Source organism: Labrus mixtus, chromosome 20, assembly GCF_963584025.1.
Source record: "Labrus mixtus chromosome 20, fLabMix1.1, whole genome shotgun sequence".
NCBI classification, from domain to species: Eukaryota; Metazoa; Chordata; class Actinopteri; order Labriformes; family Labridae; genus Labrus; species Labrus mixtus.
The window spans coordinates 12239092-12263843 of NC_083631.1; the positions used below are offsets into that span (position 1 = coordinate 12239092).

Below are 24752 nucleotides of genomic sequence, written 5' to 3' on the forward strand. Positions count from 1 at the left end.
CTCAATCATTATCCCCACGCAAACAACAAATATGAACCAAACTACAGAGAAGCAAAACAAAAACTTTCTTGGCTTTACTGCTCTGCAGCTTGAACCAAATTTGCTCTAAGAAAAATGTTAAAAACAGCATTCATTTGTACTCATGTCTGTTATTACTGTTGTGACCTGCATGCACTACATACCTTCTATTTTGAAGTCATGTTTTATAGCCGCCTAAACTTCATCACAGCAGTTTCATTCCAAACAGTAAAGAACAAAAAAATGGTATTTACTTTTTAAAATCAGACCGGCAGTTGCAGTTTGGGCAACATAATAACAATCCAAAGATCACATTTAGAACATTCACCATCACACGCTGCATTTAAGAACAAGATATGAGGTAGATTTGGGTCAGGAAACCGATTGCCGCCTGTTCAAGTCCCAGTGTGGACCATGTCTGGAAATTGGTTTGGTAGCAAGAGCCATTTCACTTAATGAGCACTGCCGAGGTGCCCTTAAGCAAGGCATCAAAATGAGAAATCCTTGCTGGATATTATCCCATATACTCTTTTTGTAAAGCGCCTCGAGATAAAATTTGTTATGAATTGGCGCTATGCAAATATTGATTGATTGATTGATTCATTCATTCATTCATTCATCCATTCATTCATACAATCATCTGTTCCATTCCCAATCGTTAAATTTAACTTTTTTCCATCAGGGTAAGGTTAGGGCTTAAGAAAGTATTACAATCTACAGAATATTTTAGAGGGGGTTCTGTTTGAATTTGAACTGGTGTTTTGCAGGACACTAGCATCTTTAGAAGCAAGTTTTCCAAAATTATTTCTTACAAGTACTGTAAGAATTTACTGTATTAGATGTATGTTTTAAGTCTTTGTGGCTGGGTAAATAGTTCCCTATTTAGGTACACCTTAAGACCTCACGTTTGAACCAAAGTCAGTATGATGCACACAGTAAGACTGACTGACAGGACTCAGAGTTAGTAGACTGCAGGTTAAACACCATACATACAATACATTTGAATAGTCGTAGACAATAGGGTAAAGTCTCCGTGATGTGATTCTGAAATTAGGTAAACGTGTTTTCTTTTTTCATCAGACACTAAATTGGAGTGTGTCTGTGTGTGTAGGAGGGGGGTTGCTTTGTGACGTTGAAGTTCTGATCAGAGCTGGAGGTCGAACCAGGGAATGATGAGGTGGCGCTTTCCTCCCTTTCTTCTGATTTTTTTGCCTCCCTTTCTTCCTGAAAGACGGATTGCATTCCATCCTCTTCCCTGTAAAAAAAAAAAAAAAAAGGGAACAGGCAGACACATGGATAATGTGGAGGTATCTGCAGTGTCTGTGTGTGAGTGAGTCTGTGTGTGTTTGAGTGTGTGTTTGAGTGTGTGTGTGTGTGTGTGTGTGTGTGTGTGTGTGTGTGTGTGTTTGTGTGTGAGTGAGAGAGAGAGAGAGAGAGTGAGAGAGAGAGAGAGAGAGGAGGAGTGAATTAGAGGCTTGCTTGGCCAGCTCCAGACTGTGCAACGTGTCTGCTGCTGGTGGATCAGATGGCAGAAAGCTGCTCCTCTGGGTCTCCCTGCAGCTCTTCTGCTTCATAATGTCTGCTTTCTGCTTAATTACAGCTCACCTGCAGCCTGGCCGGCGCTGCACACAGCCTTCTGCGAGGGGGGGGGGGGGGGGACCGGAGCATCCCACTTATAAACCTTTATTTGGACCGGGGGGGGAGAAACTGCAGCCGTTTTAAAAAGGGCTTCTATTATTTAGAGCCAATAACAATCATAACGTCTGCAAACCCCTCAATTGTGCAGGTATTTCAGGCAGAGGCAGCCAGTCTTTAAAAATGCAAACATCTGGTTTGCTCATGAGAAACAGTAAAGGTTTTTTTAAACAATTACCTGCTTCAGCCAGGTATCTATCTATCTATCTATCTATCTATCTATCTATCTGTCTATCTATCTATCTATAAATTTGTGCATCTCTTCCCATCAAGTTCAAAACCATGTCAAATGTGAACTCTCTAAGTAAACGAGAAGGAATAACTTTTTATCTGTCAGCAATTGCACTGTATAATATTTTTAAATGAATAGCAGCTTTTTATGAACATGACAGCTTATAGACACATGTGTCTCCAAGAATAAACAACTACTGGTTTCACATTATATTCAAATCCAAAATTTAACCTCCTGACCCCTGACATGTGTCTTCATTATCTTCTTAGGTAGGCTATGTTACAAATACACACTTGCAGATTAGCCTTTAAACTAACCCTTTTAACTCTAAATGCTGCTTTTAATGACTTTAAGCTCATGAATTTGGTGCCGTTTGTGTGTCCTTGATTTACCAATATTGTATTTAGTGGGTTATGAACATTTGAGAATTCAGGAGCTATTAGCAGGACTTCATTGTTTGGTTTGATGTTTCATTGTCTCGTATATTGTCAGGCTGTCTTGGAGCCAACTCAGCACTCAGCAAAACTAGCATTCTGGGTAATCTAGGTGTGAGGTTTGACCTTAAAGAATATCTGAAATAGCCATTTCAATCCGCATAAGGACTTATAAAAAGACTGATTTTTAAAAGGACGGAGGAAAAAAAAGAAGAAGCTGGATCCTACAGTTCCCATCAGGTGATACTGCCTACCAAATCTGTGATTCAGTTTATACTACAAACAAGGTTAAACTACAGAATAGCATACTTGTGTATCAAAGGATCACTGTTAGTGATGACCCTTCAGAGAAGTGGCTCCACTCGGCTTTATGTAGCTTTATATCGAATTCAGTTCAATCTTTCACCATCCATCCCATAAATGTAGTGTTTTTGGTTGATTCTCCCAGATCTCATGGCATATTTTTGGGTTATTTTTCGCTCTTCTCTTTATGCTCCGCAGCACACAGAACACAGGTAGAAGTGACACCTAGCTGGTGAAAAAAAATGAACAGTGAGATGCAGATAATCAGGAGCTAGTAGAGGCTTTAAACAGACCAAAAGACAAAAAGAGGATGAATGTCAGACTTTTATTATTTATTAATAAAAAAAACAAACACATTATTCCAGACTGATGCTGATGTTTTCCATAAGTGCTGTGTTTAAATTAGCTTCCGCTAGCTAGCACATTAGCCAAATTAACGAAGAAGATGAAGTTAAGTAAATGTTAAGTTCACAAATTATTTCTGCTGTCCCAAGTGGCCAAATATCTATTTTATCATGTTTAAACGTGTCTGTATTATGTTTAATACACGTGTGATGTTTTAACCAATACATTTGTTTTGACAATGTGGGGTCTTTTTATAGCTCGGGGAAAAGACATTTCCCGAAAAATAAAATTGGTCAAAGAATTTCTTTATTTAAAAAAGACCCAAATGTCTGGGTGAATTTGCTGCAAGAGATAAATCAACGAAGGAACCAAAAAACCTTCCAACCCTGAGGTTAAACTTCCAAATTATCTTTAGTAATTCAGGAACAGAAGCAAAAACACAAGCTGAGTTAGACCTATGAAGTAGAACAAACACTATTGAGCCTACAGCCATGTTCTGCACATTAACGCTCAGATACCTTAAACCCAGGAAAACCTCAGGAAACCTAAAACAACAATCAGAAAATCTACGACCACTTTAAAAGAAAGTTGAAGTACTTAGCTGCAACAAAGCCTAGAACAAACTGTGTGTGGACTAAAAAGTGTGAGAACAAAGCCGAATCAAGATCTAGAAATGTTTTTGAAAACCTAAAACTGAAAAAATGCATCTTCAAGTTTTCTAATAATCTACTGAAATCAAAGTGAGTCAGGAAGTAGACTAGAGTATAGTTAAAATCTGGATTAAAACCCATGGCTGCTGTAGGAGGAGATCCTCCTCCGACCCTCCGATGCTCCTCAAGATCAGGTTTCCTCAGCCCCCCTTCCTGCTCTGATCCAAACTCCAACCCTTCTGCTGTGGAATTATGGAAGGAGGGACCTGCTGATTTTCCTTCTTCTTTTCTTCTGTTTTTTTCTCTCTTTGAAGGAGGGGTCCATTCTTGTCTTCCCTAAACGTGAGCGGCAGCAGCTGGATAATGAGGGTGCGTCCCCACTCAGTCCGGTCCCCAGCACCTCCCAGTTCTTCCAGCTCCCATATAAAAACCCTGGTGGAAAGTTTGTGTAGGCAGTAGGGAGTTTTCTGCTGGGGTCAGGAGGATTGTGAACAGACAAGCGGACCCTGCCCCAAACACCCGTGTATGAGTGGAGTGTAGCAGAAAGAGAAAACATCCCCAACTTTTTTCCTCTCTTGCCTCAAAGAGTCTACATGTCTAGTGGCATCTAGATATGTTCAGCTTTGTGGATTTGCGGCGGGCGCTGCTGCTCGGCGCAGTGGTGCTCCTGGTCAGGGCGCAGGGCGAGGACGACCGTAAGTTTCACCATTGTTTACTGGAGCTTCTCAACCCCCTTTTTTTGTTTTTTTTCTCACTGGTTTTTGAAAGTGGATTTTCTCTTCATTGGCTGGACGACTGCTGAGATCTTAGAAAGAGAAGAAAGGAAAATGTTTGAACTAGAGATAAGACCTGTGATGCTTGTGCCTCCTTTATCTCAACTTAGATGCAGAGCTACATTGATAAACCGAGCAATAGATTAGTTTGTAGTTTAGACTGTACAGTGTGTGCTTAATGCATTGGGCATCCAAAGAAGGCCTCGCTCTCCACCTCTCCTCTTGGGTTTGTTAGTGTCTCTCTCCCCCCGCCTCCCCCTGAGCGAGTTGCTGCAGGTTTTCTAAGCTTTCCTCTAGGCAAAGGCTCAAAGTCTAGACTAGCAGAAATGCATGAATAATCTCATTGTAATACCAAAAGTTGATTATTTGTCCGTTCATTGCATGTTATCAGTTTAACAAACTTAGGGGAACTGCCTGATCCCCATCCTTTAGAAGCTTGATGTGGGCCTGAAAAAGGAGGTAAACTCCAGATTTCTGGAAGTAAGAGGCCAAAAGAAAAGGGCTTCAGCAAAGATCGCTACTTTCTTCAGCTAGACACGAGGCAGACAGGGAAAGTGCTTCACAGGCCTGATTGATGTGGCAGAGAAATTCACCGCCTCAAGCCAAGTGTAGAGTTGGCCAGGTGAGAGAGGGAGTCACACTGGGAGGAAAAGAGAGGGGGGGGGGGGGGGAGGCAGCAGGCATAGTCTTGTCTGCTGGAAACATTTGACCTCTTCAGCCTGAGCTTTGCTTTTTTTTTTCCTTTTAACTGCAGCCCAGATGTGTTTAAAAGTATGTAGCACAGACAGAGAACTCACAGTGTATGATACAAAATGGAACAAAGGCCTCTGTGGTTGCTTAAAAAACAAACGTTTTCTTCCTGTAAGAAGACAAAGAAATTCAGCTCAACTCTGAAAACAGGCACCAAGAGACTGAAATTCAGTTTTTCCAGATGTTCCTCTAGTCTGGAAAGGACTCAGCTGTCTGCTTGCCTCTCTTCCTATCCAAAGCAGATGTTTATTGACCCTTTGAGTGGTCTCACAGCGCCACCCCGAGGCTCATCTCCGCATCTGCATCCACGCCACGTCCCCTTTCACCGCCTCCCTTTCTCTCCTCCTCCTCCTCCTCTTCCTTTTCTTCTTTTCCACTCTTTTTGGTTACCTCTAATTACAAACATATGCGGGCTGTTTCCACCCGCAGCTGCCAAGTCGATGGTCTGCAGCGCTGCTGCTTTTCCCTCTGAGCTCAACACTCTGGCATGCTGGGAGATTTATAAGCCTCTGAAAGGAGCCCCACTATGGGGTTTGCTGAGGAACTCACAGCTGTGATGCAGCTCAAGTCGGAAAATTTGACTTTTGGGTCAGAGCAGATAGGAACGTTAAGTTTCTTTTATTTATATATGGAGGTTAAAGAGATTAACTGAGGCCTACCGGGAGACGCGATCTGTGCGTAACTGTGATGGAACATGCGTCCGGACGCAGACCGTCGGTGACCTCTCTGTCACCTCAGCTTCTTTCGGTTGCCACTTAAAGGCCACTTCCTGTCCATCTGTCCCCAGCATTCATGCGACTAATTTACGTCTCTAACTGTTGAAACACCTTTTCTGTTCCTGATCATAGTTTGTTTGAACTGTGTATTTAACAAAAACAAAAGCTCGTGCAGATTGAAGCTAAGGGAGACTATAGCCTAAAATGAGTCCTTAATTTTGATTATTTTAACTTTAATTTTAAATTTTAGTTCATGTCATATTCCCTTGAGGATACATAATGATCAGGTTACATCATATTACAGATACTGTAGGCTATGTTAATGAAATGCTTTATGCGGTCCAATAATTATTTTTACTCCAAATTATTTATCTTATCTTTATCTTCATGTTTCTTTTCTTTCTCCAATGTTCATTTTTAAGCAAACGTCAACTTCAAGTTTTCAAACTTTTGCGTGTGTTTGGGCTTTTGTGCCTCAGTGTCTCACCTATCTCTCCCTTTGCCCCCTCCCCTCTCAGGTACAGGCGGAAGCTGCACCTTGGACGGCCAGGTGTTTGCGGACCGGGATGTGTGGAAACCAGAGCCATGCCAAATCTGCGTGTGCGACAGCGGCACGGTGATGTGCGATGAGGTCATCTGCGAAGACACGGCTGACTGCCCCAACCCCGTCATCCCCCACGACGAGTGCTGCCCCATCTGCCCCGACGACGGTATGATGCCTCAACTATCTCCTGTTCCTTCTTTCTATTCCATTCATTTTCATTTTTCTCTCTCTGCTTATCACAAAACAAATGCAGCGTTTTTAATTTGTAATTTTGTTTCTCTCTAAAAAAGTAAACTCGAAAACCTTCATCACTTCCGGTCTGTCTAACACACTTTTCTCACTTCACCTACATGACTCAATGCGTCACAAACTCTCACACTCTGTAACTATGACATCTATCTGCATTTCCGTCCTTATGAGAACTACCTCTCCTGCTATAGTCTTTTCTAAACGGTGAATTCTCCCATAATTTCAGCCCCAAACTTCATATGAAATACTTTTTGTAACCTTCTTATTGTGTATTTTGTCTGTTTAATTCAATCTCTGTCTGTGTCCTCTCTCTCTCTCTCTCTCTCTGCAGGCTTGAGTGGGCCTCAGGTTGAGGTAAATATTGATCATTCATCAACCCTCGTTCACATCATTCTTCTTTAGTGTTTTATTAATCGATATTATCGTATGCCTTTCCTATACTATATTCATCCTGACCATCAACAAACAAGCAATAGAAGTTACAAACGTAATTAAAAGGAACAAAGGGGTATTTGTTTGCTCTGTTATATGTATATATTGACCTATTTATTAATAATTAAACATAACTGGAAAGAAGATTTTGAAATATGATGATCAGGTGTTAAATTCTATTTTTTAATCAGTAGATGTTGTTTATTTTTCAACAAAATCTGACACAATTAAACCCATTTTTTGATCAGATCATTAGCATCATTAATCATTTCAATCACATTCTCATACATCATTTGAATAATGAAATGTACTCAAACACTAAGAAACTTTTTTTTATTTTTATCACAGGGACCCAAGGGAGAGCGTGGACCTAAGGGAGACAGGGTAAGGCCATACTATCATTCTAGAGAAATCTTGGGTCAGGTGGTGTGTTCACTGTCTTTTAAGATGGAGTTCAAGCAGTTTCACTGACATGTTTAAATTAGGGCACATGTGGAAACATGATTCAGATTCACTAGTCCTGTCATATATTCAGAATCTTTGTGTGGAAAATGTAAGAAGTGTTGAATTGTGTTTGAACAGCAGCCTGTCAAAATGGCAACAAGATAATTTTATACTCTGCTTTTGTTATGATTAGACACCATTTATAAAATTTTATTTTGCATTCAAATTTTCCCCTTTAGACTTACCATAAAGCACAGTTGTGTGCAATGACCCAGTAACAGAAGTATATAGTACATACAGTGATTCAAAACTTAACTTTTCTTTGTACTTTGTCACTTCCACTGATGTATAAATTCACTATCACTTGTTTTGAAGATTTTATGAATCAGCAGAGAGAAGTAAAGCACATCATTTGCTTAGAAAGGGTTCATTATTAACTGAAATCAGACTGAGGTCAGGTTGAAACATGCAGCCTGTGGGTGAAAATGTTTGGAGCAGGAAAGTGAAAAATTTGCTGAGTTTTAGAAAAGTTGTAGACAATTAGGGAAAGGCTCTTCTTTGAAATGAAACAATTGTAGTATTGTACATCAAAGTTTCAAACTGAGTAATATACTGTAACGTTGTGTCAACAAAACTGATGCATTCAGTCAACTTTAAAAGTAGATGGATGTGATTTGTCTTTAGTTTTACTGTTAAGTGTTGAGGACCTGTTTGTGCAAATTGAGAAAATCTCTGCTCAAATGTAAATAATTCAATAATTTACTGACCCTGACATAGATTTGATCTTTGTCATAATTAGTTCAACAATTTGGCTAGTTGAATCCATCAAATTTATAATGTATTTTAAAAATAATTATGATATTATATCCACAATCTTCTTTATTTTTCTGTGCAGAATTTATTCCAATCGTGTTATTTTAAGGTTTTGCTGGTGATGTAATTCCTTACATGTAGTTTTTTACCCATTTCCTGTATCCTTACACCTCATGGTCACTATAGGGACAAGTGAGGACACACATAGGAACTGAGATATTATAAACAAGAACCTGCACTGATGATGTAACAAGGGTTCAAACAGTCAGTGACAAAGTGGTTGCTGTGTTTCCCTTCTTCATCTGTGTTTTTCATTTGCATTGGAGTTCTGAATCCATTGTATCACATAAGGCTGACCCCCCCTCTTGTCCATCTTCCTCTGTCTTTCCCCCCATCTACAGGGTCTTCCTGGTCCTGCTGGTAACGATGGTATCCCCGGTCAGCCTGGTATGCCTGGACCTGCCGGCCCCCCTGGACCCCCTGGCCTCGGTGGAGTAAGTTTTGTGGAAAATTTAGTTTTTATGTATTTAGCTTAAATTGTCCAAATCTAAGTCAACCAGGGCAGAAAATAAAAGTCTCAAGGCTCACACATGAAGCTCATAAAAAAGATTGAGTTGTGGCCTTATATCAGCTTTTTAAAGTCTGTAACTGCGATGTCTTCTTCTGCGCTTTTTAGAATCATTAAGATTAGAAAAACAGCCAAAAACAATCCATCAGTCCCAACATAGTTTTTCCTTATATCAAAATCAAAGAAGTGCTGGAATTGGAAACTGAAATCCACTTTCTTTCCTTAAACTTAAGCTAAGATCCTTTCAGTACTCTCTCACAGACTATAGTTCTGTCTTAAGATTCAAGGCTCTGAATGGGAGTTTGGTTGTCAGTCTGGGTCAGTAGGTCAGATCAGCATCTGGTTAGATGCTCAGTGGATAAGATGGAGAATCAGTAGCATGCAAAGACTTTATCCAGTATGCCCAAACACTTATTTATTCTTCTTATTTAATAATAAAAACTCCAAAGATGAACCATCTCATTAAGCACAATTTTAAAGTTAACCATCAACTTTAATCCATTTTTAATATACTACTTCCTGTAGTTCAGGATAAATAGCTTAAATTCTCCAGATAATAAACGTGTTCTTATTTAGATTTTACCATCGACTAACAAGCCAATTCACTAAGCTAAGCTATCAGGACATACCAACATATCCTAGTTAATTATGTTGATGACTAACATGCTATTTTACAACATAGGCTATAGCTAAATGACCATGCTATAATTGCTGTCCACATTTCAAAACAATATTTGCAGGTTCAATTTATCATCAACACATATGCTAATCAATCAATGCTAACCAGTCAATCAATGCTATCAATTTAGTGCTAAATGAAAACAATAGTTGTCTTAGGACACCTTACAAAAACAGCATGTCTGGTTAGTACTCTGTCATGTTTGTGAGATTAAATGCTATCTCATAGTGTAAAGAATCTCGACCTGATCACACACTGTTTTAGCATGGAGCATGGTGTGATTTACTTTGCTAATGACTTTCATTCCAAATCTGCACAGCAGTTCCAAAATATTCCTCATGTGGACTCTGACTATAGTTTAGCATGTTAATGTAAGAGATTTAATGATCACAACATATTGAAGGTTGCTTACAGAGACTCATAAAACAGTTTAAACTAGATTTAGCTCACCACCAATAGCAAAGCTAGATCTAGCATATGGTTTATGTCGCTTTTGTGGTCACACAACAACAGTAGGATCCAGAGAGATTTCATTTAGCTTCACAACTCCCAGTGAAACTCAGCTCAGGTGATGAGATCAAAACTCATTGGCTGAAATGTCCAAAATAAATTATTACTTATTTTTTTTACTAATTTGTTTTAAATACATCAAATCTGTAGCTAATGTATCTAAAGAAATGAATCATGAGCTTGGTGTGTCAATGGATCAGAATGCATTAAAATATACTTTGTTTAAAAAATATATTTGTTTACACATAGCAGACAGGTTATAGTATTTACATTTCTGTTTGCTTTTTTCCTAGAACTTCTCCCCTCAAATGTCTGGTGGCTATGATGACAAATCCCCTGCCATGCCTGTTCCTGGACCTATGGTAAGACACACGCACATAAACGCACACAAACACACAAGCACTTTAAAACCACAGGCAATCATACTGATGCAGTATCTGACCTTGCCATGTTTGATTGACAGGGCCCAATGGGACCCCGTGGACCCCCTGGATCTCCTGGTGCTAGTGTAAGTACAACAATTCCTCCTTTCTTAACTCAGTGTGGCGTATATTTGGAGCTTGGAGGATGAAGGAAGAAAGGGCAGAGAAAGAAAAAGTCTTTCATACGTCATCCTAACATCAGTACTGTAGGTCATTACTGCACTCAGAGTTGGCGTAAAGGCTCAAACTATCTCATACTTATTACACCTTCCATCTTCACAGTACAATTGCTGTTTGGGTTGAAAAAGGATGGACACTTAAAAAACAACAATTTGCTTTTTCATCTGAGCACACTTGAGCTCACACAGGCTGAACCTTGACAGGAGCAAATAGTGTCTTGACAGCACTTTTACTCTGCCCAACATCCTTCTTGCTAAGAATGTCTAAGCACCACAGCATCATTCAATGGTTTAAGCTACTGTAAAGGATAAACGAGAGGGCGAAAGTAGGTCTTTGATGGAGTTTTAGCTATCTGATAGTAATTCAAAATACAATATTTGCTTAAAAATAATGTATGGAGAGTACTGTCAAATTAAGAGAGAGATAGTGTTTGGTTTTTGTAATCACAACTGCATTAAAAATTCTGCAGCAGTTCCCACCCGAGTGAGCTGAAAGAAGCCATGAAACAAAGATACCCTCATGATTCACCAGCAGCTAGATCATGCCTGTGTTACAATAACTTGACCCATGTTTTAATGTTGGTTTAAGTGGAGTGTTGATGGTGTTTATTTCTCCCTACAGGGACCTCAGGGATTCACTGGTCCCCCTGGTGAGTCTGGAGAGCCCGGATCTGCTGTGAGTATTAGCAACATGGACACAAATACACACTACCATAGGAGTCTGTTGCCTTTCTTACCTTTTAAATATGTCTTTCTCTACAGGGTGCCATGGGACCCCGTGGTGCTGCTGGACCCCCTGGAAAGAATGGAGAGGATGTAAGTAGGACAGCCTGAATGTGATCATATTCACCATCTATAAATTCTATCAGTTTGGATTCAAGAATGACTTTATCCCTCTAATGATTCCTTTCTCTTCTTTTTCCTAGGGTGAGTCTGGCAAACCTGGACGCGGTGGTGAGACTGGACCTTCCGGTCCTCAGGTAAATTGCAATAGCTTTGTAATTCTCAGGGATTTCATGTTTAAAAAAAACCACCTGAGTTGTGATAATGAATTGTGTCTCCTATCTCTTATCTTTCCCCCAGGGAGCTCGCGGTTTCCCCGGAACCCCTGGACTGCCCGGCATCAAGGGACACAGAGTGAGTCAGAGCTAACATCGCCTCATGTGGATGAAAACAGATGAATCATATAAAGACAATTCAGTTAACTTCTTTGTGTTTTGTCTTTCTCTGTAGGGATTCAGCGGTCTGGATGGTGCTAAGGGAGACAGTGGCCCAGCTGGTCCCAAGGTGAATGTTTTTTTTTATCTTGCTCTTTCATGCTCAATCACAGTGTAAAAGAAATATCTATTTTGAACACCCAAGTACAATAAGTACAATAGAGACACAGATAAGACACAGATTTAAAAAAAAACATGATAAAATTGGTGGCAGCAGTAGATAAGTTATCCTGACCTTTTCCCTAAAATTGGCTCAATTGGGCTCCTGTATTGAAAAAGCATCCCATGGCATTTCTCCTTCAGATATGTTCTGCTTCATAAATGCCCATGTTTTTTTTAACAAATTTTGTAATAATGACTAGTAAACAGACAATACAGTATGTGTAACATTGGCAGACTGGCCCTGGAAATAATTCTGGGTATAAGTACTTGCTGTGGTCATAGCAGAGTCACAAAAAACAGTGGTAGCAGCCATTGTAGCAGTTGTAGCAGCAGCAGCAATATATGCTGCATGTTGGCTAGTAGCAGCCACACTGGCTTCCTATGGGCTGCATGTTGGCTAGTAGCAGCCACACTGGCTTCCTATGGGCTAAAGCAGCCATGTTGGCAACACATCTGCTACTAACAGCCATGTTGGCTACACATTGGCTAGTTAAGGCGACACACTGGCTTGTAGCAGCCATGTTGGCTACATATTGGCTAGAGTCGTCTACACACTGGTTAGTAGTAGCTAATAGGAGATATGAGGGCTAGGTATTGGCTAATAGCAGCCATATTTGCTCACATTGGCCATAATCATACATGTTGCAGCACACTGACTAGAAGCAGCAATGTTGGCTAGTGAAATTCATTTTAAATGTTGCTGAAGTTATTCTTAACACCTGTCTGTATTTTCATGTTTGTTTAGGGAGAGGCTGGAGCTTCTGGCGAGAACGGTACCCCCGGTGCTATGGTGAGTAATCAAGCATCCTCTTCTCCATATTTACCATGACTTTAACATTTTGGATTGTCCTTGCCTTCCAAATAATTAAAATAATGTATCTGACTAACTAACTCTTGATTTCTATGTCTCAGGGACCCCGTGGTCTGCCTGGTGAGAGAGGTCGCACTGGTGCTTCTGGAGCTGCTGTGAGTTCACACTCAAACCCACAAACACACACACACACACACACACACACACACACACACACACACACACAAATTATTTAATTGCTGAACGGATAAACCAATCTTGTTTTTCTATATGCTGCAGGGAGCTCGTGGTAACGATGGTGCTGCTGGCTCTGCTGGACCTCCTGTAAGTTTTTAATTCGCTGAAGCTTAAATAAAGTATCTGTGATCGTTTTATGAGATGCAGTTTTGACATTCTCTGATAGCTGTGATGATACTGTTTTTATGGATCTGGTACATTGGTCTAAATTTATTTGTCTTATTGTTTCTTTTAAGGGTCCTACTGGCCCTGCTGGACCCCCTGGATTCCCTGGTGGCCCTGGAGCCAAGGTACTGCAACATCATCCACCACAACCATCCAAAATACTAAAACACGGGTCTTTTTTCAATGTCCATTTCTTCTTCCCCACGCTACTCTCTACGGGTTGTAGTAATCATATTGAAGTCAGGGATCTAACTTTCCTGATAAAAAACACAAAACTGACCTTTAGTTTAGATCCAAAACATGGTAACCTCTTATAACATCTAAAAAGTTGCAGGCCTAAATCAGGATTCTTTAATTTTTGATGGACCTTTCACCCTCAGTAGTACAATAAAGCAGCAATGGAAAGTTTGCTCATATCTGGACACATTTTTTTCTACATTTAATTTCTCATTTAAGATTTGCAACTGCTCAAAACTATACTAGAATTAGTTTACCTTACAATAAAACGATGATGTGTGTTATTAGTTTAAAAAAAATGTTGAGTACTTGTTTGCTGCTTTGCATCGGAATTGATTCCAAGAGCATTTTGAAAGCTGTCCTATTCTCTTTAAAACACCACCAGATGGATTTGTAATCATTTTCAACCCCATTTAATTCAAAATACATTCCTCTTTGTCCGCCCCTGCTACAAATCTTCAATCTCTTCACATCTTAATTTGTTCACGATTAGATTTGGTCACACTCAGTGAATCCTGTCCTTTTATTCCCCTCTGAATAGGGAGACGCCGGAGCTCAGGGTGCTCGTGGATCCGAGGGTCCCGCTGGATCCCGTGGTGAGCCTGGTAACCCAGGACCTGCTGGCCCCTCTGGACCTTCTGTAAGGACACATGATAATTTCCTATAAAAAGACTCCTCAAGTATTTGCTGAGATCCCAAGAAAAGATTAGATGAGATACCAACAAAATAACTTGACATCTTCCTTCTTCTCTTTCAGGGAAACTCCGGTGCTGATGGAGCTGCTGGAGCTAAGGGTCTGCCTGTGAGTATCTCTCATAACATGTTTATCAAGGTTGAGGGTTTGAATTCCTGTCTCAAAAGGATGAGAAACTGACAAAGCAGCCCAGTGTACAAGCTGGGACATATTCATTCAGACCACAATTACTCAGAACTGGCTTTGCAGCATGATGTGATTGTTTTGTTGCTGTCTGCTGCCCCCTGCAGGGTGCTGCTGGAGTTGCTGGAGCTCCTGGTTTCCCCGGACCAAGAGGACCATCCGGACCTCAGGGTGCTGCTGGTGCCCCCGGAGCCAAGGGTAACACTGTAAGTAAAGCTCTCTACGTAACTGAACTAAGCAAAACAAGTATTTGAGGAAATCTGTCCATTTTTAGAGATTTGATGAAAGTAAAACTAATAATTCCCTTTTTATTCCTACCAACATCTTGTTTGTTATTCTAACTTTTTATGGATTTTTAGTAGATCTCTTATCTTTCATTGGTGAATTGTGTGTTGGTTATTTTTCTTGGTGTTCATGTTGTCGTTTGTCCTCATTTTCCCCCACTTAGGGTGAAGTTGGTGCCCCAGGAGCAAAGGGAGAGTCCGGTGCCAAGGGAGAGGGCGTAAGTTGCAGTTCGCCACATTCAGCATAGAGTACCCCTCTTTATTCACTCGTGTAGGAATACACACTCAGTCTCTAATGCCGTCTGCGTGTGTGTGTTCTCAAGGGTGCCCCAGGAGTTCAAGGACCCCCAGGACCTTCTGGTGAGGAGGGCAAGAGAGGAGCAAGAGGAGAGCCTGGTGCTGCAGGAGGCCGTGGAGCTCCCGGAGAGAGAGTATGCGACTCAATTCGTTTTCACAATATTATACTGTGTACTAATAAGAATGAGCAGGGGAAAGGTGGAGTGGACATTTTAAGGAAATTAAATCAACCCTTTATAAAGCTGCCTTAAAATATTTGTATTGGCACTTTTTATTCTAAGGCAGCTATGTCTCTTTAATTTGAAGGAACTTAAAATGAGTCATACTTTTGTGCATGTAAAACGTTCTTCCCTCCTTGGTTTCAAGACATTATTAAAACAAATATTATCTACCCATATTTGAAAGTATACATAGCATAAGCCATAAATGTTGCAGACACTCATCTGGCTCTTTTAAACCATGTAAGTAAATTCGTTGTTGCCCCCTGTAGGCCAGAAAAAGTTTAAGTGAACTAGGGTAGTGCAGGAGATGTTGGCATTAGGATTAAATGGATTGTACAGATGTTACATTGCTGTTGTTACATTGTTTATGGCTAAAAGAGTTAACCAAGATGTGTTGATTTTCTCTACAGGGCGGCCCCGGTGGTCGTGGATTCCCTGGCTCTGATGGCCCTTCTGGAGCCAAAGTGAGTCAAATGCACGGACCTTTTTTGTTTGGTTCTGTTTCACTTACAAACTTTGATATACTTCAGATCAGTTATTGATCAAACTCATTATTTTAGTTTAATCACTTTTTGACTTGACACTTTTTTTACCAACATCATAGGGTGCCAATGGTGAGCGTGGTGCCCCTGGTGCTGTTGGACCTAAAGGTTCCACTGGTGAGTCTGGCCGCACTGGTGAGGCTGGTCTGCCTGGAGCTAAGGTGAGCATCCTGCCCGAACATAATCGCCAGAAACATTGTTGACTTTGTAATGTTTACTGTATGAGCCTTGTTCTGATCACTGACTTTCACCTGTAGGGTATGACTGGTAGCCCTGGCAGCCCTGGACCTGATGGCAAGATGGGACCTGCTGTAAGTTTATTTACATTATTATATTTTCCTTTTAATCTACAACTTCATTTAAACATTAACCCATTGTTTTATAAAAGGGAGCTTCTGGACAAGATGGCCGCCCTGGACCCCCTGGCCCTGTTGGAGCCAGAGGCCAGCCTGGAGTCATGGGATTCCCTGGACCCAAAGGAGCTGCTGTGAGTAACATGTCGCTACTGCTACACAGCATCAATACATTTGGAAATTAGAAATAGGCCGAATAAATTGTCTCCACGTATTTTGCTAAAGTGCTTTTCTCCTCCTGTGTGTAGGGTGAGGGTGGAAAGCCCGGTGAGAGAGGTGTCATGGGACCATCTGGCCCTGGTGTAAGTTGTTTAAAGTCTGCCTTCTTGTTGTCCTGCACTCTAAAGTTGAAATTTAATGCATAACAACTACAGCCTGTGTGTCTAAAAGCCTGCAATCTATCTAAACAGGGTGCTCCTGGAAAGGACGGTGATGTTGGTGCTCAAGGCCCCTCTGGACCTGCTGTAAGTAAAATGAATACAAAAACCCCACATCAAGCTGAATCCCTCAATGGCCTGATAGTGTCTTACCACAAATTACAAAAAAAAAATATATTATCATCTCAACAGCAAGCCATACTCCAAAAATGCCTTACCTTTGGTAACTTTCTGTTAGCTGTAACAGCTCTACTCTTGCTCATCCATAGGGTCCTGCTGGTGAGAGAGGAGAGCAGGGAGCTGCTGGAGGTCCTGGATTCCAGGGTCTTCCTGGACCCCAAGGTGCCATTGGTGAGAGTGGAAAGTCTGGAGAGCAGGTAATGACCAAGATATGATCAACTGTGTTTCTGAATCACTTTCATACCTCATAATCAGTGAACCTATTAATTGCCTCTCTCTCTATTTAGGGTGTGCCCGGTGAAGCTGGAGCCCCAGGACCTGCTGGATCTAGAGTAAGTCACTTGTGGTCATCATACCTATCAAGATAATCTTGAGGGGATCAAGTATGATTCTTTTTCATGACTTATTTCATTGCATTATGACTTACCTAACCTTCTGACACTACTTTGTCTCAGGGTGACAGAGGATTCCCTGGTGAGCGTGGTGCCCCTGGCGCTGCTGGACCCGCTGGTGCCCGTGGATCCCCTGGATCTGCTGGAAACGATGGTGCTAAGGTAAACCCCATGAAGGGAAACAATCTCCTGTTAAGTTGTCCTTGATTTGATGTTTAACCTCTTGCTCTCCTTTTCCTCAGGGTGATGCTGGTGCCCCTGGTGCTCCTGGAGCTCAGGGTCCTCCTGGACTGCAGGGAATGCCTGGTGAGCGTGGTGCCGGTGGTCTTCCAGGACTGAGAGGAGACAGAGTGAGTTGTTACAACAATATTCCTATAACTTCCAACATTAGCAGTACAGAGAATTGTGTGTCTCTTGTTACAGTGATGTACATTACCAAAGCATGACTCTTAGACCACTTACAGGATTGTGAGTTTAAGTATCTTTACAGTATGTTTAGCACCAAGATTACCATCACCATCACACCAACTGCAAATTCATTTTATTCACAAACAACAAACAGCACCACCCACAGGAGTCTCAAAATATTACAGGGACTGACGTATGATCACCACTTGTATAACTCAGACTCCAACTTATATCACAGGGTGACCAAGGAGGCAAGGGTGTTGATGGCGCTCCTGGTAAGGATGGTGTCCGTGGTTTGACTGGACCTATTGGACTTCCTGGACCTGCTGGAGCCTCTGGAGACAAAGGAGAGCCTGGCGCCCCAGGAGCTGTTGGACCTTCCGGAGCCCGTGGAGCCCCTGTAAGAATCTGTCTTGCTCTTTAGGGAGCAGAAGACGAAGCCTCAGTTTAAAGTTCTCAAGAACGTTTTGCAATCCTTGGCTGACTCTTCCTTTTACTTTCTCAGGGTGAGCGTGGAGAGTCCGGACCATCTGGACCCGCTGGATTCGCTGGACCTCCTGTAAGTATTCAGAAACGTCCTAGCTTCTTTCACCAACTATTTTCCTTTTTGTTTATAGCTTCAAGATAGAACTGAGGATTCTTTCTTTTTCTCTCTTTATCCACAGGGTGCTGATGGACAGCCTGGAGCTAAGGGAGAGGCTGGAGATAATGGTGCTAAGGGAGATGCTGGTGTTCCCGGCGCTGCTGGACCTACTGGTGCCCCTGGACCTCAGGTTTGTAAACCAACACATTCACACCTTGTACAGTAAGAGTGTTGAAAAAGCATCAGACTGCCATTCTCAATAGCTACATTACCTGGCACTGATTCTCAGATGTTCAGTGACCAAGTGGGAAAATATCCATTGTTGAAAAATGAAGCAAATGCAGAAGTGCAAAAAAACTACACTTGAGTGTCAACTTGAGGCTTGCTCAAAAAACCATGAATCCCCATTAGGTTTCATATTGAATTGCATATTTTGACAGACAAAATAAACATGTTTAACAGCATGGTACAAAAAAAGCTAATGTCTTTATACACACACTATATGGGGAGTACATTTTGCATTGAAGCTGTTAGCCAGGAGGCCTTGTGCCCAGCTCAGTCTTAGCTTAGTCCGTGCTAGGTTGACTGAAAGTTAGTGTGCATTTCCAATATTGCGACCCACTATTTGGCTTATAAAGTCCACTTCAATGTTTTACTCAACATTGTGTCCTTTCAGGGTCCCCTTGGAAACACTGGCGCTAAGGGAGCCCGCGGACCTGGTGGACCTCCCGTAAGTAATCACACTCTTTTGCATTAACATTGATTTAATACTGCCAAATCCCAAACACATTCAGCTTACTGATCTCTGTTTGTCTCCCCAGGGTGCAACTGGCTTCCCTGGTGCTGCTGGCAGAGTTGGACCTCCCGGCCCCTCTGTAAGGCTTTCTCTAATATTGTAGTAGCACTTCCTGTTCCTGGGACAGCTCTAAACATCCAGGATAGTTTAAAGCAGTGTTTTATTCCTCTCAAAGGGCAACGCTGGACCTCCCGGACCCTCTGGACCTTCTGGCAAGGAGGGACCAAAAGGAAACCGTGGTGAGACTGGACCTGCTGGTCGCACTGGTGAGCTGGGCGCTGCTGGACCCCCAGGACCTGCAGGAGAGAAGGGAGGCGCTGGTGCTGAGGGTGCTCCTGTAAGTTATCTTTTATTCAAAACTATCAGAATGCATTAAAATGCTGGTGAAATTTGCCCCTTCTGTTTTATTTTAAAACACATTAAATGATTGGTTTTCAAAATATTTACTAACCAATTTTACCTCTAAATCATAGACAAAAAAGTATTCAAAATTACAAATGACTGCTTGCAGACCTTTTCAGCTTCTGTAACCCTACATCTTGATGTCTAACCACTTTCTCTTTGACTCTCCTTGTTGCCCTCCACAGGGTAGCTCTGGTCTGCCTGGACCTTCAGGTATTGCTGGACAACGTGGTATTGTTGGTCTGCCTGGACAGAGAGGAGAGAGAGGTTTCCCTGGCATGCCCGGACCTTCTGTAAGTTCTTGGTGTTACTCTATGAAGTGTACTTGACAGTGACTTTAATGAAGCCAGAATCTAGAAGCCTTCAACAACATTTATGATGTTGTGAAGCACACAGCAGTTCAAATCCAGAAAATTCAAATCAGTGTTGAAATAACTTTCAACACTAAGCAAACCATGATTGACTGACTGTGTCTGGGTCATTTACAGGGTGAGGTCGGAAAACAAGGTTCTTCCGGACCCGGTGGTGAGCGCGGACCTCCTGGACCCATGGGACCCCCTGGACTGGCTGGAGCCCCCGGCGAGGCTGGACGTGAGGTATATAGAAACAATTTTAGCCTTACACTAAGGCTTTCTTTTTGATTTGTATACACTAAAGTCTATATCAGTTAACCCTGAAGGTGTTTCCTAATCAGTCAACCTTCTTTCTTTAGGGAAGCCCTGGTAACGAGGGATCATCTGGTCGCGATGGACCTGCTGGACCCAAGGTGAGTTCACATGACATCTTTGCCAACTCACCATTGCAGAAGAGCCAAGGCATTCACAAATGAAATGGTTGACAACTGAGGTAGATTTGGAATCCTAAGAGTTCGATACATAAGAGATTGCAGCTCTTGCTTCTTCTGCAGAATAGATCTTGAAAAGTCAGAAAGGTTTTTTAAGGATCTGACACAAGCGTTTGGAGGACCAGTATGCAAGATAGTTGAGCTAACAGAATGTTACCTCAAGTAACTTCTTCTGGATACTGACCATTTGTTGTGGTATAATAGCTGAAAAGCTATCAAACAAAAGACAAACATTGTTTTTTATTGACATGGGTTAAAAAAAAAAATCACCAATAAAGCTGCCAGCTATACCATCTGCAAGTATTTTTTGTGTGACGATAACAGTGGCATGAATCACTAAATCTTTTTACGTGTGAAGTTACTTTGGTAAAAAATATATTTCCAAACAACTTTTAGTCCCTTGTTTAGAGAACACTTGTTTTATCTCATCTTTTTTAACTACAGTAACCCTTCAAATCCCTTAAAAATAGGACTAGTAAAAGTGAAAAAAAATTTCTTTGCATTTCAGGGAGACCGTGGAGAGTCTGGCCAATCTGGAGCCCCTGGTGCCCCTGGACCCTCTGGTGCCCCCGGACCTGTCGGACCCGCTGGAAAGAATGGAGACCGTGGAGAGACTGTGAGTGTCATGACTTTTTATTTTTATTCAGTGTGAGTACAATTGTCCTGAAGAAATCAAAAATGCAGCTGATGATACTAGATCTACTGTAGGTGAGAGCATAGATTGTTTTGAGGCAGCCTGCCTTGCCATCGACACATTTTACATTTGACTTTTGGAATTTTCTTTCAGGGACCTGCTGGACCCGCTGGCTCTGCTGGCCCTGCTGGACCTCGTGGCCCTGCTGTAAGTCACAACATCACCTCTTTTGAGAGACCACTTAAATCAAATGAAACATGCTTGCAGAGGAAATAAATCCAACACCCTCACTCGAGTTAATCCTCTTTTCAGGGAGCTCTTGGTCTCCGTGGAGACAAGGGAGAGTCTGGAGAGGCTGGAGAAAGAGGCATGAAGGGACACAGAGGTTTCACTGGAATGCAGGGAGCCCCTGGATCTCCTGTATGTAACTCTAAAGTTATACCTAAAATTAAACAGCATATTCAATATACAGACTTAAAGCCTAACATCTATTCTAAACAATGCAGGGATCTTCTGGAGAGCCAGGACCCGCCGGTACTGCTGGACCCGCTGGACCTAGAGTGAGTTAACTAACCTTAAGCAGTTCAAAATGTTTTGCATTTATATATTACCAAGGTCTTGAAGTGTTTGGAGTGAGTGGCATTCAGAGACTTTAAAGTTCTTCTTAATGATGTCTGCAGGGAGCTTCTGGATCTGCTGGTTCTCCTGGAAAGGACGGTATGTCTGGTCTTCCTGGACCTACTGGACCCCCTGGACCTCGTGGACGATCTGGAGAGATGGGACCTGCTGTGAGTCTGACTAAATGTTTATCTACACATCCATTTATCTCCTGACTCACTTTGAGGGCCTCACTGAGGAAATGTATGACATCAGCCTTTGACAGCAGTAAATTAACCTCCATCTTCTTTTCCTCCTCTTTCCTCTCTCATCTGCCAGGGTCCTCCCGGGCCTCCTGGACCCGCCGGAGCTCCCGGTGCCCCTGGTGGCGGATTCGACCTTGGCTTCATCTCCCAGCCTCAGGAGAAGGCTCCTGATCCCTTCCGCATGTTCCGTGCTGATGACGCTAACGTTCTCCGCGATCGAGACCTGGAGGTTGATAGCACCCTGAAGAGCCTGAGCCAGCAGATCGAACAGATCCGCAGCCCTGATGGAACCCGCAAGAACCCTGCCAGAACTTGCCGTGACCTCAAGATGTGCCACCCCGACTGGAAGAGCGGTGAGTAAAGGGATTTAGAGGAGGTGGAACGTGTTCATAACAGTATATAGCAGCATTTCGGATGAAAACTGGAAGACAAATACCGGACTTTTCTGATCTTTGCCTCTCTTGACTCTGCCCTCTTCAGGACAGTACTGGATTGACCCTGACCAGGGCTGCACTCAGGATGCCATCAAGGTCTACTGCAACATGGAGACCGGAGAGACTTGCGTAACACCAACTCAGCCTGAGGTTGCCAAGAAGAACTGGTACGTCAGCAAGAACATCAAGGAGAAGAAGCACGTCTGGTTCGGAGAGGCCATGTCCGACGGATTCCAGGTAAATAATTGAAGCACTTTCTCTCCTTTTTCTTAGCCTGACTTGGTCTTCTCTTGTTCAGTTTGGCATCTAAATCCATCTCTACCAGTCTCTAAAATGTCCTCACTCCTCTTGCCTCCACAGTTCGAGTACGGTAGCGAGGGCTCTCAGCCCGAGGATGTCAACATCCAGATGACCTTCCTGCGTCTCATGTCCACTGAGGCTACCCAGAATGTCACCTACCACTGCAAGAACAGCGTTGCCTACATGGACGCCAGCGCTGGCAACCTCAAGAAGGCCCTGCTCCTCCAGGGCTCCAACGAGATCGAGATCAGAGCAGAGGGCAACAGCCGTTTCACCTACAGCGTCCTGGAGGATGGATGCACGGTGAGAAAACTTATGTTGATTCTCTCCCACAAGTCCCATTGACAACTAAAAGGTTGCTAAATGCTTAATGCTAAACCGTTAAAGCTGAGAAACCAGTTATTTGGAAGTTAACGGTCAGGGATCACCAATCAACAGATATTTTCCCTCCCTGGTGGTACACAAACATGTGAGTCAGATAGAGAGCAAATTAAGAATCACAGTTGACAAAAACAAAAATGCATGCTAGCTATTGCAACTAGTCTTGCTCCTTGTTTTGGTCAAACGTAAAAGCTAAAATGGAGATTTTTTCCATTTATTTCCTAGGAATCACTTAGAATGTCGATACTTATACGCCTTTCTTCTTTTCTCCCCTTCAGTCACACACCGGTACATGGGGCAAGACAGTCATCGACTACAAGACATCGAAAACATCTCGCCTTCCCATCATTGATATCGCTCCTATGGATGTTGGTGCTCCAGACCAAGAGTTCGGCCTTGAAGTTGGACCCGTCTGTTTCTTGTAAAAAGAGAAATCTGGACTTGAAATTGTTGTTGTGTGTGTGTGTGTGTGTTTTATTTTTCCTAGCAGTCATCTCTCTCTAAAAGAAGCCCCACCAAAACGTTTCTCTATTGCCATTTTTCTGAAATCGACCCTCCGCTCGTGATTCTACGAGTTTCCATTCGGCCGTTGTTCCAATGGTCCACTTTTGCCTGAAACCTGCACTTCAACAAGATGGCGGCAATGTGGCAGAGTCTGCATTGTCGTGTTCGGGACCACTACTTTTTTTTTGTTTCTGACTCTTGTTTTGTTTTTTTTTTGTTTTTTTTATCATCACCAACACCAAGGATCCTGTAAAGAAGACGTTTTGTTTCACTGGCAACAAGAAAATAATATATGCTTCTGTAAAGTGTAAAAATTTACTTCCCCTCTTCAACCAGCCGAACCAGGCCCTTCTGGAGTTTACAGAAACCAACAGAAACACAAAGGTGACTTTTGTATTTTTATACACCACTGCAGTGAGAGGAATGAAAGGACAGTCCCAACAGACAGAACCCAATTGCTTTGTAACACGTTTCCGGTGTTGATGAATAAACGGTGAAACTGACAGCCATGTTTGTCTCTGTTGTTCTGCCCATCCCTTCCACCTTCCTAAGACAACACTGACAACTCCCTCCTCCTCATCCGCTGATGTTGTAGCTGTTGTGATTTGATTGTGTTGTGGTTGCTTTCCTGTTTGTTCCTTTCAGTTTTACCCTTTCTTTTAAAGAAGTCACATTAAAACCACCAGCAGAGAAACATGGGTTCAAACCTCTTTTTTTGAAAAGAAAAAAAAAATCCTCTGGCTACCTCACAAAAGCAAGGATTTCATTTTGTAAAAAAAAAAAAAAAGGGGGGGGGGGTGTGGGGGCCCAGTGTTTTTGAAGTGATGCCTGCAGATGTTGTGGCGGTTGGTGGGGTAGTCGGTGTTTACTGACTTTAACAGAAGCAGGAACAGCTCAAACTTAAGGTGCTATTCTTTCTTTGAGGTCACTCTGAAGTAGCAGGGCCCTCTTGGTGCTAAAAGTCAACCACATCTTTTACTCTTGGAGTCTAGGATGAGACAAACTTGTCTTGTTTGCAGTCTTGGTAGAGCTGGCGGTCAATTACTTGCTCTGTCTCGGAGCTGCCTATGCTCTGAATTTGGTTTTGATGTTTTCAAACTCCCCAACACCTTTCTGTCGTACAAATTCTTCTCCTCCCCTTCATCCACAAATCTGTTTGGAGTTTGTTTCTTATTTGGCAAGAGATTCTTTTTTTTTTTTTTAAATGCACAAGAAACAGCCATCAGTTAAGAGTTTGTGAGAGAAGACAAACACACCATTGAGTGAAAAACAACACAAGGATCTGTACCTATTTTGTATATGTATAATAAATTGAGATGTTTTTAATTATTTTGAATGCTGAAATAAAGCATGTTAAGTGGTCTAACATTGAATCCTTCCTAATTCCCTGAGTGACTGGCTGATTACCCCCTTCTGTCTTGAATTAAAGCAGCTTTTTTACCTAAGTTTCAGTTGTACAGTGACTGATTTAGGAAACAGGAGTTACGAAACACCT

General features: G+C 42.1%; 1 protein-coding gene and 1 long non-coding RNA gene across 2 annotated transcripts; one reads left to right on the forward strand and one right to left on the reverse strand.

Annotated features, from left to right (window-relative positions):
* Positions 1–2993: 2993 nt before the first annotated feature.
* On the reverse strand, positions 2994–11630 carry LOC132954268 (uncharacterized). The gene is made up of 2 exons (XR_009665734.1): positions 11494–11630; positions 2994–4482 (listed from the first exon to the last, which is right to left on the reverse strand). It is a non-coding gene; the product is annotated as an uncharacterized LOC132954268 (long non-coding RNA).
* Positions 4234–23760, forward strand: col1a1a (collagen, type I, alpha 1a). Its single transcript, XM_061026796.1, has 49 exons — positions 4234–4372; positions 6435–6626; positions 7041–7063; positions 7490–7525; positions 8800–8892; positions 10449–10517; positions 10619–10663; positions 11379–11432; positions 11519–11572; positions 11683–11736; positions 11840–11893; positions 11990–12043; positions 12881–12925; positions 13048–13101; positions 13226–13270; positions 13420–13473; positions 14127–14225; positions 14343–14387; positions 14570–14668; positions 14911–14964; positions 15070–15177; positions 15675–15728; positions 15869–15967; positions 16064–16117; positions 16195–16293; positions 16408–16461; positions 16570–16623; positions 16806–16913; positions 17004–17048; positions 17172–17270; positions 17351–17458; positions 17755–17916; positions 18022–18075; positions 18182–18289; positions 18776–18829; positions 18921–18974; positions 19071–19232; positions 19483–19590; positions 19786–19893; positions 20010–20063; positions 20650–20757; positions 20929–20982; positions 21088–21195; positions 21282–21335; positions 21456–21563; positions 21712–21991; positions 22119–22309; positions 22433–22675; positions 23032–23760. Exons 1-49 carry the CDS (start codon positions 4291–4293, stop codon positions 23176–23178), a joined length of 4344 nt encoding a protein of 1447 aa, XP_060882779.1. The 5' UTR covers positions 4234–4290; the 3' UTR covers positions 23179–23760.
* Positions 23761–24752: the final 992 nt, after the last annotated feature.